Source organism: Salvelinus fontinalis, chromosome 38 (genome assembly GCF_029448725.1).
Source record: "Salvelinus fontinalis isolate EN_2023a chromosome 38, ASM2944872v1, whole genome shotgun sequence".
NCBI lineage: Eukaryota > Metazoa > Chordata > Actinopteri > Salmoniformes > Salmonidae > Salvelinus > Salvelinus fontinalis.
In genome coordinates this window covers 27593697-27612801 of record NC_074702.1, presented here as the reverse complement: position 1 = coordinate 27612801, position 19105 = coordinate 27593697, and the positions used below count along the sequence as shown (strand labels likewise).

The following is a 19105-nucleotide window of genomic DNA, read 5'->3' as shown; positions in this document are numbered from 1 at the left end:
TTGACTAGCACTAGCTAGCCTTGCCTAATTCCAGACACAATACCTGGTTAGACTTTTTCAAGTTATCTAGAATAGTGAGTGACTGTAACTGTGTACTGTTTTGGCAGAGTAAGTGTACTAACGCTTCCCACATGCGAATACACATCCACATTATACCACACCCGTAAGACAACTCTCATTTGGCTTCAGTCATGGCAGCTGCATTTCTTAATGAGCAAGCGAAAAAAATGAGAACCAATAATTAGGTCCAGCCCTCCTTTAAGGGGTGTGGGGTGAAGTAGGGTGGAATAGGGTTGGTATACATGTGTACATGTGTAATGTTTACAAAACTCCTCCATGTTGGTTCTGGTGGCACAAACACCTTTTTTCTGAACCGGGGGTGCCAAGATCCCGGCTCGTGGTCTGTTTTCTCTTACTTGTGGGTGGAAAATAGGAATGGAAGAAACTCACACACAAAAACATTTCTGATGCACTGCTGTTTGTCTGTTTTTTTCAAGGATGTCTATGTTTTTTTTTTTTTTTTGTCTCGCGAGCCAGGCGTTCATGCCAGTTCACAGTCCATATTCGTTGAGTTTTACCGTTTATGTATCAAAACATCCACGTATATTTTCTGGACACAACAGAGTGATTCATTTTGCAAGTTCTCTTGTGAATCATACAACTAAACTTGCCTCTCCAATGGTAAATTAGATCAACTTCTTCTTTTTGAGGGAAGTACGTATGATGATAGGCAATTAGAGCGCAAGGCAGCTTGTAGTCATTATATTTTGTTACAGGAAGAACACGCAGGCTGTTTGGTGTATGCAAGTTGTTGTTTTGTTAGATAGGTTGTTGCAACATCATTTAACACCAGATGTCTGTAATGTTTCGTTTTTTCTATGACAAACAAACTTCCTAAAAGCTGAACTCATGATGCAATACAAATATGGAACTGAAATGGTTCAGGGGTATTTCCCTTTAGTTTTTCTCCATCAGTCATAAGGTACGTGTCTTTAAAACAGAATCATGTCAAATTTGTCACCAAACTGAAGAAATGTGACTGAAAATGGGAGGGAATACCTGCACCAATAAGAAACACTCCTTTTAGTTTTCTGTTGCAAAACATAAACAAATAAAAAAAACATTACCAAGATTTACTAGTAGTCTTGAAACAAACAGTAGTGTTTTGTGGTTCTCCAGTCATATGTTTGGACACACCTACTCATTCCAGGGTTTTCCTTTATTTTTACTATTTTCTACATTGTAGAATAATAGTGAAGACATCAAAACTATGAAATAACACATGTGAAATGAGGGTTAAACAATTCAGATCATATTTTCTATTTGAGATTCTTCAAATTAGCCACCCTTTGCCTTGATAACAGCATTGCACACTCTTGGCATTCTCTTAACAAGCTTCATGAGGTAGTCACCTGGAATGCATTTCAATTAACAGTTGTGCCTTGTTAAAAGTTCCTTTGTGGAATTTCTTTCCTTCTTAATGCATTTGAGCCAATCAGTTGTGTTGTGACAAGGTAGGGCTGGTATACAGAAGATAGCCCTGTTTGGTAAAAGACCAAGTCCATAAGCTCAAATAAGCAAAGAGAAATGACAGTCCATCATTACTTTAAGACATGAACGTCAGTCAATCCAGAACATTTCCAGAACTTTTAAAGTTTCTTCAAGTACAGTCGCAAAAACCATCAAGCCCTATGATGAAACTGGCTCTCATGAGGACAGCCACAGGAAAGGAAGATCCAGAGTTACCTGCAGAGGATAAGTTCATTAGAGTTACCAGCCTCAGAAATTGCAGCCCAAGTAAATGCTTCACAGAGTTCAAGTAACAGACACATCTCAACATCAACTGTTCAGAGGAGACTGTGTGAATCAGGCCTTCATGGTCGAATTGCTGCAAAGAAACCACTGGTAATGGACACCAATAAGAAGAAGAGACTTGCTTGGGCCAAGAAACACGAGCAATGGACATTAGACCGGTGGAAATTTTTCCTTTGTTCTGGAGTCCAAATGTGAGATTTTTGGTTCCAACCGCCGTGTCTTTGTGAGACGATGTGTGGGTGAACGGATGATCTCCGCATGTGTATTTCCCACTGTAAAGCATGAAGGAGGGGGTGTGATGGTGTGGGGGTGCTTTGCTGGTGACACTGTGATTTATTTAGAATTCAAGGCACACAATCAGCATGGCTACCACAGCAATCTGCAGCGATACGCAATTCCATCTGGTTTGCGCTTAGTGGGACTACTATTTGTGTTTCAACAGGACAATGACCCAACACTTCTACAGGCTGTGTAAGGGCTATATGACCAAGAAGGAGAGTGATGGAGTACTGCATCAGATGACCTGGCCTCCACAATCACCTGACCTCAACCCAATTGAGATGGTTTGGGATGAGTTGGACCACAGAGTGAAGGAAAAGCAGATGACAAGTGCTCAGCAGGTGTGGGAAGTCCTTCAAGACTGTTGGAAAAGCATTCCAGGTGAAGCTGGTTGAGAGAATGCCAAGAGTGTGCAAAGCTGTCATCAAGACAAAGGTTGGCTACTCTGAAGAATCTCAAATATAAAATATATTTTGATTTGTTCAACACTTTTTTGGTTACTATATGATTCCATATGTGTTATTTCATAGTATTGATTTCTTCACTAGTATTCTACAATGTAGAAAATAGTAAAAATAAAGAAAAACCCTGGAAAGAGTAGGTGTGTCCAAACTTTTGACTGGTACTGTACATACTGAGGCATAAGAAGCACGTATTGGTTTCTTTTAAACAGTGTTTCCCTACTCTTTAACCCTGGTATTTTATAGCCCTTACATTGAGAGGAAGGTGAGATAGCATACAGATTTACACCGCTCCTCCTGGACGAGTTGTAACTGTCCAGATGCCTTCGCAGCAGAGAAGCTTACTGTCAATCAGCAGAAGAAGTTTCAGGTTGGAATAAGGAGGGCTAGTATGTGTGATACTCCTCATACCAGCAACATGGACCGATATAGGGGCCTGTTCAATGAAACAAGAGTTATTACCCCACATAGCGATGTTTACACGTGTAGCTACCTGAAATCACAAAACAAGATACATAATGAGGATCTACCTGAACATATTGGCCTCAGTGTAACTTTGTAATATAGTGCAACATTGAGCGTACTGTGCTTCAAGATATTTATTTGAAATAGCCTGACAAACTTTGTACATGTACAATATGTGAACATAAACACTGGGGCATAACCTCAGAGCATGTCTGTCTGCTAGGTACTCAGGAAGAAGGTTTTGGATGTGAACATAAACACAGGGGCATAACCTCAGAGCATGTCTGTCTGCTAGGTACTCAGGAAGAAGGTTTTGGATGTGAACATAAACACAGGGGCATAACCTCAGAGCATGTCTGTCTGCTAGGTACTCAGGAAGAAGGTTTTGGATGTGAACATAAACACAGGGGCATAACCTCAGAGCATGTCTGTCTGCTAGGTACTCAGGAAGAAGGTTTTGGATGTGAACATAAACACAGGGGCATAACCTCAGAGCATGTCTGTCTGCTAGGTACTCAGGAAGAAGGTTTTGGATGTGAACATAAACACAGGGGCATAACCTCAGAGCATGTCTGTCTGCTAGGTACTCAGGAAGAAGGTTTTGGATGTGAACATAAACACAGGGGCATAACCTCAGAGCATGTCTGTCTGCTAGGTACTCAGGAAGAAGGTTTTGGATGTGAACATAAACACAGGGGCATAACCTCAGAGCATGTCTGTCTGCTAGGTACTCAGGAAGAAGGTTTTCGAAAATAGTCCAATTTGGATAAAAACAACAAAAGTTCTGGCTCACTAATCCCCACATTTTTGTTAATGTTTTACTGTCACTTGAAATTAACTTAACCTTAGCCGTTATTGTTTCAATGTTGTCCACTGCAGCCTGAGAGGCCGCTGAGCATGCTGGTTAGTCTCCTCAACCTCCTCCTCAAGCCTCTCCGTGGCTAACCTGCTGTTATTATCCAGTCAGCCGCTTCAATTTCGGACATATCGAAATCCCCAAGATGTCTTGTTAGCCACATGTATTTTACATTAGGGCTACATTTGTCAAAGTATTTGCTCCAAACATCAGTAACGTCAAATTTAGCTGTCAAGAGCTTAAAGTAATAATTGAGGTTAGGGCATTAAAATCCCAACGAGGATTCTTCCCTTTGGCTTGTTTTGAACTCCTGGCAAGACTCCAGCCGACTAGACATTCTTTATTTTTGTTGTTTATGGAAAGATGTCTAGTGTTTTGTGACTGGATATTCACAGATATTCCAACCCAGAGATGTAAGGATTACATCTGTGACCTTCGCTTAGCGTGCCTCTGTTTCTACACTGGTTTTGGCAGAGGAAATGTTACTATTTCAGAATAAGATAATGATGGAAATGAAAAGGGGGGGGGGGGTTTGGAGAAGGGTTGGGATGAGAAAGGGGGGCTCTTGGTAGTCCTCTAAGGTGTCTGTTTTTCATTCTCCCGCGCCCATAATTACCCTCAATTTAAAGTAGTTGTTTGTTTGACTGGAGAAGCTGTGTTTTTAACGAGGCAAAGGTGCGTGGAAATCCGCTGACGTGCTCTCTACTCTTGGCCCGTACCCGGCCACCCGCTTTCCAAAAAATATAGCCGTGGTATGCATATGCTTTTAAGACATGGGTGTTATTCATGCAAATTCCCCCCGAAGAGTCTCTCCCCATTGTTTTATCACTAATAAATCTCTCATAGGAAATACAAATCAGGCTACATTCTTGTCCTCCCCGAGGAGAAGAGGATCCTTTAGTGCAGTAGAAAGGCTTCACATTTTTTAAACATACTTTGCTGTTTTTGTATTGTAATACTGTATTATTCTGTATTAATGCGGAAGCTTGAAGCCAGAACAATGAACAGTGATGTGTTATGCTGTCAGTTAATGCAAAGTGTACGTGTATACTATGTTAACACAATGAATATGAACTAAACTAAGTGTGATTTGATTTTCTCATTCTCTCCTCTCTTTGACTCATGTTTTTTTCTCCCCTTTTCCTTTCAGAATGTAAAATAGAGAATTGTGAGGAGTGTTTCAATCGAAATTTTTGCACAAAATGTAAGGAGGGCTTATATTCACACAGAGGGCGATGTTACCCCAGCTGCCCTGAAGGCCTCAGCACCACCAACGGGACCATGGAGTGCGTAGGTGAGTGACCTCTCACCTCTGACCTCTCTTCCTTTTACCCACTGCCACAGCTTCACTCACAGCTGACTCTGAACTGGATTATGAACAATGAGTTTAAGGGCATATAACCTTTTGACACATCAACTTTTGAATAAGATAATATTACTGTAAGTCCCACACTACCCATGCATTGAGTATTAAGCATATGAAGTTGAGTATGATGAGTTTTTTTGGTGAGAGCCTGTCACAAAGTCTTGAATGTTTCTCAGGTGTGGGCTGCATATTTGATCCCATAACATACCCCGTTCACCCTAACCCATCACACATGGTATACTAAATACCCTTCAGGTATCAGCAGCCAAGTATGTTCTGCCTGTCGGATGAATATCGCCTGCCATATGAGAGTTCAGTTCAAGACTTCAGTGACACGGAGAAGCTGTGTTCTGTTGATCTCTCTTCCTCCTCTGTTCCTTTTTTCTTCCTTCTCTTTCGGCTGTTTCTCAATCGCCAGCGAGCCAGCTGAACTTCGGAGGGAGGCCTGCAGGATAATTGTATTGATTTCTTTTGAAATTATTTCTGTCACAAGTAAGCAAATAGAGCACTAATGGCATTACTCTTCAAGTCTAGTGCTAGCTGGCTGCTCCAGGCCACTTGACTCCTCAGAGAGGAGCTCTCAACCCCCAGGTTGACATTCTGGCATTGCCCCTGCTCCCTTACCTTACAAAAAGTGCTCATTCCAGCCGCTCTTGTTATATATTCTCTAATTTCCCTGTTGTTGTTTTTGGCAGTATCAAGTTTGCTTGCTTCACCCCCTCCCACCCCCCAACCTTTAACAAAAAAGTCCAAATATTTTCCCAGAAAAAGTTTGACATTTTCCCCACAATGAAAACCAGCTCTTGACAGATAGAGTCATGACTTAAGCTCAACAGCATGTCACTAGCGGTAAAACAGTTGAGGTCTCTTGATAAACTGGACAGACTTGGTAACATAGAGGCTTTGCGCTTGACAAGGCCAAATGAGTGATGTCTGATTTGGGCTGGATGAGTTCCTCTGCATTGCTTTCTCACTGTGAACATGTAAGACCTGTTGAAATCTAAAGCTTAATTGGTTTCAATTTGGGCTTGTTGCATGTGTGTTCTATGTGTGTGCATCTAGAACTGTATTTAACTTCTGTCCTCTTTTCTATCCCATCTGTAGAATGTGAACTGGGCGAATGGAGCCCATGGGGTCCCTGTATGAAGAAGAACAAGACGTGTGGCTTTAAGAAAGGGACACAGACCAGAGTGCAAGAGCTTCTTCAGGCCCCCAGCCCTGACACGGTCTCTGCGTCCTCCCCCCGGCCCTGTGCTCCACAGACTGAGAGACAGAAGTGCACAGTGCAGAAGGCACCATGTGGAAAAGGAGGTGAGGACTAGCACATACCTACATTAGGAGAGTGGCAATGAGAGGAAATAGAGTGAAACCGATAATGAATATATGGATGGATAAAAGACAGGAATGAGACAGTAGATGAAAGATGACAAAACAACAGTTCAACAAAACTACAGAGTCAATAATATTGTGACCTTTTCTGATGAAGTCATAAACTCCCTGCACTAAATTTAAAAAATTCTCGTCAATATTATAAATGTCCAAGGCAATACACAACACCAAAAGCGTTTGTTCAGTAAGGACACGGAGTCTCTGACTGGGAACCATGTAAACAAACATTCCAAAAGAGCCAAACAGGCAAGACAGATGGGAGAGTGCCATGCAGTGCACTGCAGTGTTGGATGACGATAAGAGCTGGAGTTGGACTGTTTGTTTTGAAGCTCTGCGAGGCGTTAGTTTTACACGGCTCTGACATGTTTGCTCTAGCTCTTATCATTCGTCTGCCGTCTTGTTTCAGAGCTGGCTAATGTTGCTAAGCTAGCAATCTGCCCGGTAACACTCAATTTGATAACAGCTTAATCATGCTGTAATTAGTACTACTCCGTTGTTGTTCATTGGCCCATAACACATTTCTAGTAGTAGTTGGTATTGTAAGATGGAGTTTATTCAAGTAGTTGAGAAACCAAAAGGCCTCTCCTTTGGTCAGTAAGTGTTTTTATTTTATTATTTTTGTATTTTACCCCCCTTTTTCTCCCCAATTTCGCTCTTGTCTCATCGCTGCAACTACTCAATGGGCTCGGGAGACCCGAAGTGGTCATGCGTCCTCCGAAACATGACCCGCTTAACCGCGCTCCTAAACACCCGCCAGCTTAGCTCGGAAGCTAGCCTCACCAATGTGTCGGAGGAAACACCATTCAACTGGCAACGGGGGTCAGCCTGCAGGCACCCGGCCCGCCACAAGGAGTCACTAGAGCGTGATGAGCCAAGTAAAGCTCCCCTGGCCAAACCCTTCCCCAAACCGGACGACGCTGGGCTAATTGTTTGCCGTCCTGTGGGACTCCCAGCCACGGCTGGTTGTGGCACAGCCAGGGAAGGAACCTGGGTCTGTAGTGACGCCTCTAGCTCTGCAATGCAGTGCCTTAGACCGCTGTGCCACTTGGGAGGCCCGGTCAGTAAGTTTTAATGAACTCTGCCTTATAAAATAAAACGGACCAGTCAAACTTTATTGACCAGCATGGCTGGGATGCTTAGCTTTGTGATCGACCCAATAAAAAGGTAGAGAAAGGTTTGGAGTCGATTTGTTAATGTTCATTTGAAGTGAAAGGAGTTGTTTTGTATGGCTGACAACAGTGGGCCCATATCTCCTACTTTTCCCACTGTAATTCCTGGTTTTAATCCATGTGAATCTTTTATTTGGCAGCTAATTAATGTACATGTTGAATCAAAGTTGGAAGCTTCCATTTCTTTACAAGGACTTAGTGTGTAGTAAACAAGCAATATTCCCAAACTTTATGAGCGGGTGGTACGCTTATTGGATTTCAGGGCTGCTACTATTTTGAGTAACAGCTTTCAACGAACGTCAGTTTACCAATTGTAAAGAATCAATGAAGAATCATGTCAGTTATGCAATATGTAACAGATGGAATATGTAAAAATGCACACAGAAACAGGATTATACAACATTAGATGAAGAAATCCTTAGAGGGAGGATATATATGAGCTCTTGCTTGTAATTCTTCAGGGAGGAGTGGACTTGCTTCACACTGGACAGGACCAGGACACCACTGTTTGATAAATGAGAGGCAAATTTACACTGCATGACGCCTGCATCCTGGAAAGAATTTCCACCACGGATTGAGAAGAATAATTAACGGTGAAATATTATAAACTGCCCCATAAATGTGTAGTGCCGAATGCCAAATTTCTAAACTTAGCGAGCGGTGTTGTGAAAGGAGGGAAAATGAGGGAACGGGATGCCGTGTTGGAACGACACGTGTAGTGTAGTGTGTCAGGACTCAGCAGCCACCCGTATCTTGAAGGAGATTGAGACGTATGATGTGACTCCAGTTGTGAAATGTTGACAGTTTGACTTTGAGAGATGATAGCCATTAGCGTCAACTTATTTTCCTTATTCTGGTGTCAGAATACACTGTTGTGAAAATTAGTAAGGATCTCCTGTCAAGGCACATAACAAATACATTTTCTTCTCATGTGAATTAACTCATAGGCGATGGTTATCGTGACCTTGTCTAAGCCCTTTTTCATGTGCTTAAAAAAACTTGCCATGTGCTAAATTAGCGAGGCCGCGAATCCATCTGCAAGACTTGGCCGACGGGGCCGCTGTAAAAAAACACAGGGGGCAGTGCTTGTATAACACAAGTGATTTACTGGTCTGCAGATCTCACGCTTTGTGTCGATTTGGCCAAGCTCTCCCTTTTTCTTCCTGTAGCTTTTTACAAATGCATGAAAACAGAATTTGCTAAATGCGTGATTGCCTTTGTCAGGCCACAGTTGTTTAGCTTGGATGGAGTGGAGCTGCAATCATGGCTGTCATAAATTGATGGAGTCCCCCTCGGTCCATTAGCGGGCTTGTCAGGGGACTAATTAAGTCCTTACACAGTGAGAGAATCAGCCCAGGTCCTGCTGTGCACACTCAACAAATGGCCCTTACTGTAACTCCCCAGGTTCACTGACTAAAGCACATTACTCTAAAGAGAAACAAATGTCTTCCAAATTCAAATGGTCTCCATTTTGTTTTCATTAGTGGGAGAAATTAATCCCCCAGAAATTGTTTATTTACTCAAGGCAGGCAACACATGCATACTTTACAAAGCTAGTAATCAAGTCTTGTCAACACTCCCCTAAGAAATGTGACACAGCCCCCAATGTCAGGAGCCAACTGGCCAATAGGGGCCTACAGTGACAGATGCTTTAATGACTTTGGCCCCTCGTGTCTCAAGAAAAGTTACATCAACTACTTCTAGTTAGTGGACTACTGTATTGGGTCTGCCTCTGCCTGTTTTCTACCAAACAAAGGGAAAGATACTGCACACCTGTGCTCCTGCCAGGTCCTCGTTAAATAAATGATAGGAATGCTTATTGAAACTCATTTAGTTTCAGGGGTCTCTTTATTCAAAATATGCGCCATTAAATACGTAAATGTTTGCAGGTTTACTGCCAAATAGGTATTTTCATTGGTTTATACTGAGATACTGTTATGCTGGTGAATGAGGACCCAAAAGCGACTTAATAGAAACAGAGTCTTTATTCCAGTCTTAAACAAAAACCGATACTCCTGGATATTATCTTAGGTAAATCCAAAACAGGAAAACTGAAATCCTCTCGTCAGTAGAGAGGAACGACTGGAGACGCGGCCACAGACTGCAGGTCGCTTCGGGAAGGCACAGGCCGTAGCTGACATAGACACCTGCTCACACGCAGCATCTGAAGAAGGCAAAAACACGACAGGGCGGAACAAGGACACAGAACAGCAAACATCAAACAAGGATCCGACAAGGACAGAAGCGGAAAACAGAGGGAGAAATAGGGACTCTAATCAGAGGGCAAAATAGGGGACAGGTGTGAAAGAGTAAATGAGGTAGTTAGGAGAATGAGGAACAGCTGGGAGCAGGAACGGAACGATAGAGAGAGAGAGCGAGAGAGGGAGAGAGGGAGGGAGAGAGAGGGATAGAAAGAGGGAAAGAACCTAATAAGACCAGCAGAGGGAAACGAATAGAAGGGAAGCACAGAGACAAGACATGATAATCAATGACAAAACATGACAGTACCCCCCCACTCACCGAGCGCCTCCTGGCGCACTCGAGGAGGAACCCTGGCGGCAACGGAGGAAATCATCAATCAACGAACGGTCCAGCACGTCCCGAGATGGAACCCAACTCCTCTCCTCAGGACCGTAACCCTCCCAATCCACTAAGTACTGGTGACCACGTCCCCGAGAACGCATGTCCATGATCTTCCGTACCTTGTAAATAGGTGCGCCCTCGACAAGGACGGGGGGGGGGGAGGGAAGACGAACGGGGGCGCGAAGAAAAGGTTTGACACAGGAGACATGGAAGACAGGGTGGACGCGACGAAGATGTCCCGGAAGAAGCAGTCGCACAGCGACAGGATTGACGACCTGAGAGACACGGAACGGACCAATGAACCGCGGAGTCAACTTGCGAGAAGCTGTCGTAAGGGGAAGGTTACGAGTGGAAAGCCACACTCTCTGACCGCGACAATACCTAGGACTCTTAATCCTACGTTTATTGGCGGCTCTCACAGTCTGCGCCCTGTAACGGCAAAGTGCAGACCTGACCCTCCTCCAGGTGCGCTCACAACGTTGGACAAAAGCCTGAGCGGAGGGAACGCTGGACTCGGCGAGCTGGGACGAGAACAGAGGAGGCTGGTACCCAAGACTACTCTGAAACGGAGATAGCCCGGTAGCAGACGAAGGAAGCGAGTTGTGAGCGTATTCTGCCCAGGGGAGCTGTTCTGCCCAAGACGCAGGGTTTCGAAAAGAAAGGCTGCGTAATATGCGACCAATCGACTGATTGGCCCTTTCTGCTTGACCGTTAGACTGGGGATGAAACCCGGAAGAGAGACTGACGGAAGCACCAATCAAACGACAGAACTCCCTCCAAAACTGTGACGTGAATTGCGGGCCTCTGTCTGAAACGGCGTCTAACGGGAGGCCATGAATTCTGAACACATTCTCAATGATGATTTGTGCCGTCTCCTTAGCGGAAGGAAGCTTAGCGAGGGGAATGAAATGTGCCGCCTTAGAGAACCTATCGACAACCGTAAGAATCACAGTCTTCCCCGCAGACGAAGGCAGACCGGTAATAAAGTCTAAGGCGATGTGAGACCATGGTCGAGAAGGAATGGGAAGCGGTCTGAGACGACCGGCAGGAGGAGAGTTACCTGACTTAGTCTGCGCGCAGTCCGAACAAGCAGCCACGAAACGGCGCGTGTCACGCTCCTGAGTAGGCCACCAAAACCGCTGGCGAATAGAAGCAAGCGTACCCCGAACGCCGGGGTGGCCAGCTAACTTGGCAGAGTGAGCCCACTGAAGAACAGCCAGACGAGTAGAGACAGGAACGAACAGAAGGTTACTAGGACAAGCGCGCGGCGACGCAGTGTGAGTGAGTGCTTGCTTTACCTGTCTCTCAATTCCCCAGACAGTCAACCCGACAACACGCCCTTCAGGGAGAATCCCCTCGGAGTCGGTAGAAGCCACAGAAGAACTAAAGAGACGGGATAAGGCATCAGGCTTGGTGTTCTTATTTCCCGGGCGATAAGAAATCACGAACTCGAAACGAGCGAAAAACAACGCCCAACGAGCTTGACGTGCATTAAGTCGTTTGGCAGAACGGATGTACTCAAGGTTCTTATGGTCAGTCCAAACGACAAAAGGAACGGTCGCCCCCTCCAACCACTGTCGCCATTCGCCTATGGCTAAGCGGATGGCGAGCAGTTCGCGGTTACCCACATCATAGTTGCGTTCCGATGGCGACAGGCGATGAGAAAAATAAGCGCAAGGATGGACCTTATCGTCAGAATGGAAGCGCTGGGACAGAATGGCTCCCACGCCCACCTCTGAAGCGTCAACCTCGACAATGAATTGTTTAGTGACGTCAGGAGTAACAAGGATAGGAGCGGATGTAAAACGCTTCTTGAGGAGATCAAAAGCTCCCTGGGCGGAACCGGACCACTTAAAGCACGTCTTGACAGAAGTCAGAGCTGTGAGAGGGGCAGCCACTTGACCGAAATTACGAATGAAACGCCGATAGAAATGAGCGAAACCGAGAAAGCGCTGCAACTCGACACGTGACTTAGGAACGGGCCAATCGCTGACAGCCTGGACCTTAGCGGGATCCATCTGAATGCCCTCAGCGGAAATAACAGAACCGAGAAATGTGACAGAGGAGACATGAAAGGCGCACTTCTCAGCCTTCACGTAGAGACAATTCTCTAAAAGGCGCTGGAGTACACGTCGAACGTGCTGAACATGAATCTCGAGTGACGGTGAAAAAATCAGGATATCGTCAAGGTAAACGAAAACAAAGATGTTCAGCATGTCTCTCAGTACATCATTAACTAATGCCTGAAAGACAGCTGGAGCATTAGCGAGACCGAACGGCAGAACCCGGTATTCAAAATGCCCTAACGGAGTGTTAAACGCCGTTTTCCACTCGTCCCCCTCTCTGATGCGCACGAGATGGTAAGCGTTACGAAGGTCCAACTTAGTAAAGAACCTGGCTCCCTGCAGAATCTCGAAGGCTGACGACATAAGGGGAAGCGGATAACGATTCTTAACCGTTATGTCATTCAGCCCTCGATAATCCACGCAGGGGCGCAGAGTACCGTCCTTCTTCTTAACAAAAAAAAACCCCGCTCCGGCGGGAGAGGAAGAAGGCACCACGGTACCGGTGTCGAGAGAAACAGACAGATAATCCTCGAGAGCCTTACGTTCGGGAGCCGACAGAGAGTATAGTCTACCCCGAGGGGGAGTGGTCCCCGGAAGGAGATCAATACAACAATCATACGACCGGTGAGGAGGAAGAGAGTTGGCTCTGGACCGACTGAAGACCGTGCGCAGATCATGATATTCCTCCGGCACTCCTGTCAAATCACCAGGTTCCTCCTGAGAAGAGGGGACAGAAGAAACAGGAGGGATAGCAGACATTAAACACTTCACATGACAAGAAACGTTCCAGGATAGGATAGAATTACTAGACCAATTAATAGAAGGATTATGACATACTAGCCAGGGATGACCCAAAACAACAGGTGTAAAAGGTGAATGAAAAATCAAAAAGGAAATGGTCTCACTGTGGTTACCAGATACTGTGAGGGTTAAAGGTAGTGTCTCACATCTGATACTGGGGAGAAGACTACCATCTAAGGCGAACATGGGCGTGGGCTTCCCTAACTGTCTGAGAGGAATGTCATGTTTCCGAGCCCATGCTTCGTCCATAAAACAACCCTCAGCCCCAGAGTCTATCAAGGCACTGCAGGAAGCAGCCGAACCGGTCCAGCGTAGATGGACCGACAAGGTAGTACAGGATCTTGATGGAGAGACCTGAGTAGTAGCGCTCACCAGTAGCCCTCCGCTTACTGATGAGCTCTGGCTTTTACTGGACATGACATGACAAAATGTCCAGCAGAACCGCAATAGAGGCAAAGGCGGTTGGTGATTCTCCGTTCCCTCTCCTTAGTCGAGATGCGAATACCTCCCAGCTGCATGGGCTCAGTCTCTGAGCCGGTGGGAGGAGATGGTTGAGATGCGGAGAGGGGGAACACCGTTAACGCGAGCTCTCTTCCACGAGCTCGGTGACGAAGATCTACCCGTCGTTCTATGCGGATGGCGAGTGCAATCAAAGAGTCCACGCTGGAAGGAACCTCCCGGGAGAGAATCTCATCCTTAACCTCAGCGTGGAGTCCCTCCAGAAAACGAGCGAGCAACGCCGGCTCGTTCCAGTCACTGGAGGCAGCAAGAGTGCGAAACTCTATAGAGTAATCCGTTATGGATCGATCACCTTGACATAGGGAAGCCAGGGCCCTGGAAGCCTCCTTCCCAAAAACTGAACGATCAAAAACCCGTATCATCTCCTCTTTAAAGTTCTGATAATCGTTAGAACACTCAGCCCTTGCCTCCCAGATAGCTGTGCCCCACTCCCGAGCCCGACCAGTAAGGAGTGATATGACGTAAGCGATCCGAGCTCTCTCTCTTGAGTATGTGTTGGGCTGGAGAGAGAACACAATATCACACTGGGTGAGAAAGGAGCGACACTCAGTGGGCTGCCCAGAGTAACATGGTGGGTTATTAACCCTAGGTTCCGGAGACTCGGAAGACCAGGAAGTAGCTGGTGGCACGAGACGAAGACTCTGAAACTGTCCTGAGAGGTCGGAGACCTGAGCGGCCAGGGTCTCAACGGCATGACGAGCAGCAGACAATTCCTGCTCGTGTCTGCCGAGCATTGCTCCCTGGAACTCGACGGCAGTGTTGCGAGAATCCGTAGTCGCTGGGTCCATTCTTGGTCGGATCCTTCTGTTATGCTGGTGAATGAGGACCCAAAAGCGACTTAATAGAAACAGAGTCTTTATTCCAGTCTTAAACAAAAACCGATACTCCTGGATATTATCTTAGGTAAATCCAAAACAGGAAAACTGAAATCCTCTCGTCAGTAGAGAGGAACGACTGGAGACGCGGCCACAGACTGCAGGTCGCTTCGGGAAGGCACAGGCCGTAGCTGACATAGACACCTGCTCACACGCAGCATCTGAAGAAGGCAAAAACACGACAGGGCGGAACAAGGACACAGAACAGCAAACATCAAACAAGGATCCGACAAGGACAGAAGCGGAAAACAGAGGGAGAAATAGGGACTCTAATCAGAGGGCAAAATAGGGGACAGGTGTGAAAGAGTAAATGAGGTAGTTAGGAGAATGAGGAACAGCTGGGAGCAGGAACGGAACGATAGAGAGAGAGAGCGAGAGAGGGAGAGAGGGAGGGAGAGAGAGGGATAGAAAGAGGGAAAGAACCTAATAAGACCAGCAGAGGGAAACGAATAGAAGGGAAGCACAGAGACAAGACATGATAATCAATGACAAAACATGACAGATACATGTCTATGGAGCAAATGTGAGTAATAACAAGGCTTTTTGTCTTCGCGTACTTTCAAATACACTCAAATAACAAAGAAATTACTTAGAAAACAAGCTAAAAGGAGCACGTGGTGCAGAATGGAGTAAATAGGCGTAGGCCTATTACAACAGTTATATAATTAAGCAATAAGACACGAGGAGGTGTTGTATATGGACAATATACCACGGCTAAGGGCTGTTCTTAGGCACTACGCATCGCTGAGTGCCCGGACACAACCCTTAGCCGTGGTATATTGGCCATATATCACAAACCCCCGAGGTGCCTTATTGCCATTTTAAACTGGCTACCAACGTAATTAGATCAGTAAAAATAACTGTTTTGTCATACCCGTGGTATACGTTCTGATATACCATGGCTGTCAGCCAATCAGCATTCAGGGCTTGACGCATTGCGTTGTGCATAAGCCATGGTACAGTATATTTGCCATGTACCACACACCCTTGTGCCTTATTGCTTAATTATAAACTGGGTGGTTCAATCCCTAATTGATGATTGGCTGACAGTCATGGTATATCAGACCATTTTACTGCTAAAATTACGTTGATAACCAGTTTATAATAGCAATAAGGGTTTGTGGTATATCGCCAATATACCACGGCAAAGGGCTGTAATCAGGGCAATCCGCGTTACGTTGTGCATAAGAACTGCCCTTAGCCGTGGTATATTGGCTGTATAACACACCCCCTCCGGGCCTTATTGCTTAAATTTTATATTATTAAAGCAAACGAACAAGAATGCTCCATGAGCCTCCTGTTGTCAAACAGTTAGCCTTAGCGAATGCTCTCCAGCCCCCTTAGTGAGTGTTTTGAGTCTCTGTTTCTAGGGAACATGGAGACTCAACACACAAGTTCATAGCAAACATTCCTCAGCCTAACTTCCCAGTTTCCTCTCATCGTGGGAGCACTCATCAGTCCAGTATAAACAACCACTGTCTGACACCTGACACAAACATCCATTCCCATTTATGTGCGTGAAAGGTTGTTCACACCCGCGCCTGTGTGACCACACGAGCAAGCCACACACGCACACACACAGACACACACGCACACACGCTGTCATTAGAGCTCCGACGTGTTAACCTCATTGTGGCTTAGCGGTGTAGTGGCGTAGCGCAATTTACATCAACAATGTCAAGAGGATGTCAATGAGTGCTCGTATGTTGAACAATCTATAGCTGTATGTACAGGACATGAAGGACTCTTGCACTCCACTTCAACAGTGTTGATTTACTTTCATTCCTCTGTTTTATCCTTTCCTGAACGGTTTTTCCATCCCGAGATCCTGGAAAGCTACTCTTAATGGATGTTTGTATTTAGGGAGCAATTATGCACTTAAACTGTGTGACAGGTGGAAGTCCAGACAACAGCCTACAGCGACTGAGAGGAAGAGGAGGGGAAGAGGAGGGTGTGGGGGGAGGTAGAGTGGAGAGGGAAGGCAGACATTGAGAAAGGAGCTCACCTCGACCGGTTCCCAACTGTTTACATGAACTATTATGTTCCATCAGCCGTTGTCTCTGCGAGTGTTAAGACGTGTCCGGCTCAGAGTCGCGGCCACACTCCTCACAAAGGCTTGATTACTGTTTTCCGGCCTGTCGTTATGGCACTGCTGTGTGTTTCCTGTCAGCCCAATGCAGCACTGTGTTGCATCATGGTGGCATTTATGAAAGGCTCTGGATCCTGAGCTGCATGTCTGGGGCTTAGCGGCAATTAGCCAGTATTAAAAGAGCCTGTTAGGAAGCTAGAAACCGGGGTATCCACACAATGCCACTGAGGAACATGTTGTGAATATGGGGTAATGGGCTAATTACAAGGTCTACCAAGCTCATTCTGACTCTACTGTACTTAAAACACACACCAAAGCCATCAAACCCTGTTTATAAAAGCTAAGCCCAACTACCCTGTTATTTTGGTGTCGTAGTCGTGTAATAATGCATTTCAATCTGTTATTTTCCTCTCTCTATCCAGATGGGAATAAGAATAAGGGCGAGCGACGAGACCCGCAGAGGAGGCAAGACAAAGAAAACGTCCGTGGCCATGGCCACGAGGGCAAAGAGGGTGGCAAAGAGGGTGGCAAGAAGGGGGGCAAAGAGGGAGGAAAAGAAGGAAGCAGAGAGGGTGGCAAAGAGGGAGGGAAAGGAGGCAGAGAGGGTGGCAAGGGAGGCGGCAGGAGGAAAAAGGGCCAAAACCAGGCCACCACCACACCCAGCCTTACCCCTAGCACTGTAGCCTAGGCCTTACTCACGCTGGGACTTGGTGGGGACAAGGAGGGACAAAAACTAGGCAACACCCACCTGCATTGGCCATTTTGAAGAGACAGACAGTGGACAGAGGTGACAATATCAAACTGATGAAGAAAAGGATTAATGCTGCTATGCATTCTAGAAGATGCTGTAAGAGAACTGGAGGATTGCTGCAATAAATGAGGAACAGGACTTGGACTTATCAGACTTGGAGGGAAGAGGGGGAATGTGCACTGTGGAGGGTTCCACTGTAAGCCTTGCAGTAGGGTCAACATGTTTCATTTCACCGCTTCCAAGTTTATCTTAGAGTTGGCAGATGGAGATCCCAGTGGCTGAACAGTGGAAGACACTGAATATGAATATGAGCATTTCAAGATGGAGGCTTCACAATGATCAAGGATCTCTTCAATCCATTAGAATCCCTGATGTGCTTTTCAAAATCTATTTTTCATTGTTGACTTGACTTATGTTTTGTGAACGGTAGCAAGTAGATATTTCTAAGGAGATGTTGTTGTAAGTGATATAAAGAAAATGAACAGTATTAAGATTCTTTATTTTAATTATATTTTATGATGAAACAAAAGAAAGGCACTGGAACAAATGTGTGGTTTTGAAGGAAAACATATTTTAATAAATTTTTTGGTTTGAAGGGAATCCGCTCCAAAACAAACCAGCAACAATATAGAGAAAGTTTAGACGGCTTTAGTTCAAATCCTGATCTGGTGTTAGACAAAGGTTACCCACTTAATAGCTTAGTTCTTAATTTCAAGTAGAATAATGTTTTGGTATCTTCAGCATAAAACGTTTAGATTTGAAAACTGGGTGTGTTGTGTATGTGTGTTGTGAGTGTATATGTGTGTGTGTCTGTGTGTGCATTCGTGCCTGTCTGTATGTTTACAAAATTTCAACAAAATATTTTTGTGAAGTAGTGGTCACACAAGTCTATGTATATTTGTGTGGGTGTGGGTATATTGTATGTGTTTCTGCACGTAATTTGATATAGATGATGAGAGAGACCATTGTAAAGGCACAGTTATATATCAACGCATCAATATTTCCATAATCATATGGCTCTGGTTACATGTAAACCATCTACAGCTGCTCAGTAATCAAGTATGTTTCCAACAGGGTTCGACATATCTGTGTTCTGTACTATATACAGCTCTGTCAGTGGAAAGAATCATTGCATTATACAACTAGTCAGCCTGATACGACAGAGCAACTAAAGTTTTTGTACCATTTGACACTAATCTTTGAGCAATCATTGTCACGTTTTGTTTAGCTTTACCTGGGTCTATTTGCTTTACACAAAAAAATATTAGCTTCATGAGAAGGTATACGTTAAATACGCGTTCGTATTGTGGATAGTGGTACTGAAAATGTCGACATCAGTATATCATTGATATATCTTATTACTTCTGTGAAAGCTTGAATAAAATGCAGATGCAGTAAACATGGCAGACACACTAGCATGATCATTGTATATTTTACAGTAGTCAGTCTCTTCCTGTGTAATCAAATATTATTGTAGTCTTTCCGTTTCCATGTTTCCATTCCCTTTTTGTTCTCCCGTGGTCTCTCAGTGGTTTTTACTTGTCACACATACAGTAGTTGGCCTGTATATGCCATAGATATACAGTACGGTAGCCTACATTTATACCAATGATCTGTATTT

The 19105-nt window shown here is 45.0% G+C and overlaps 1 protein-coding gene across 1 annotated transcript in view; it reads left to right on the top strand.

Moving 5' to 3' along the window:
* The window catches only part of LOC129837547 (R-spondin-1-like), a 38093-nt gene extending 20028 nt beyond the window's left edge, over positions 1–18065 (top strand). Inside the window, exons 4-6 of the mRNA XM_055903833.1 lie at positions 5027–5170; positions 6347–6553; positions 17156–18065. Of these exons, the coding sequence (XP_055759808.1) occupies positions 5027–5170; positions 6347–6553; positions 17156–17421 (617 nt within the window). The 3' untranslated portion in view covers positions 17422–18065. The remainder of the gene's footprint in view (positions 1–5026; positions 5171–6346; positions 6554–17155) is intronic.
* Positions 18066–19105: the final 1040 nt, after the last annotated feature.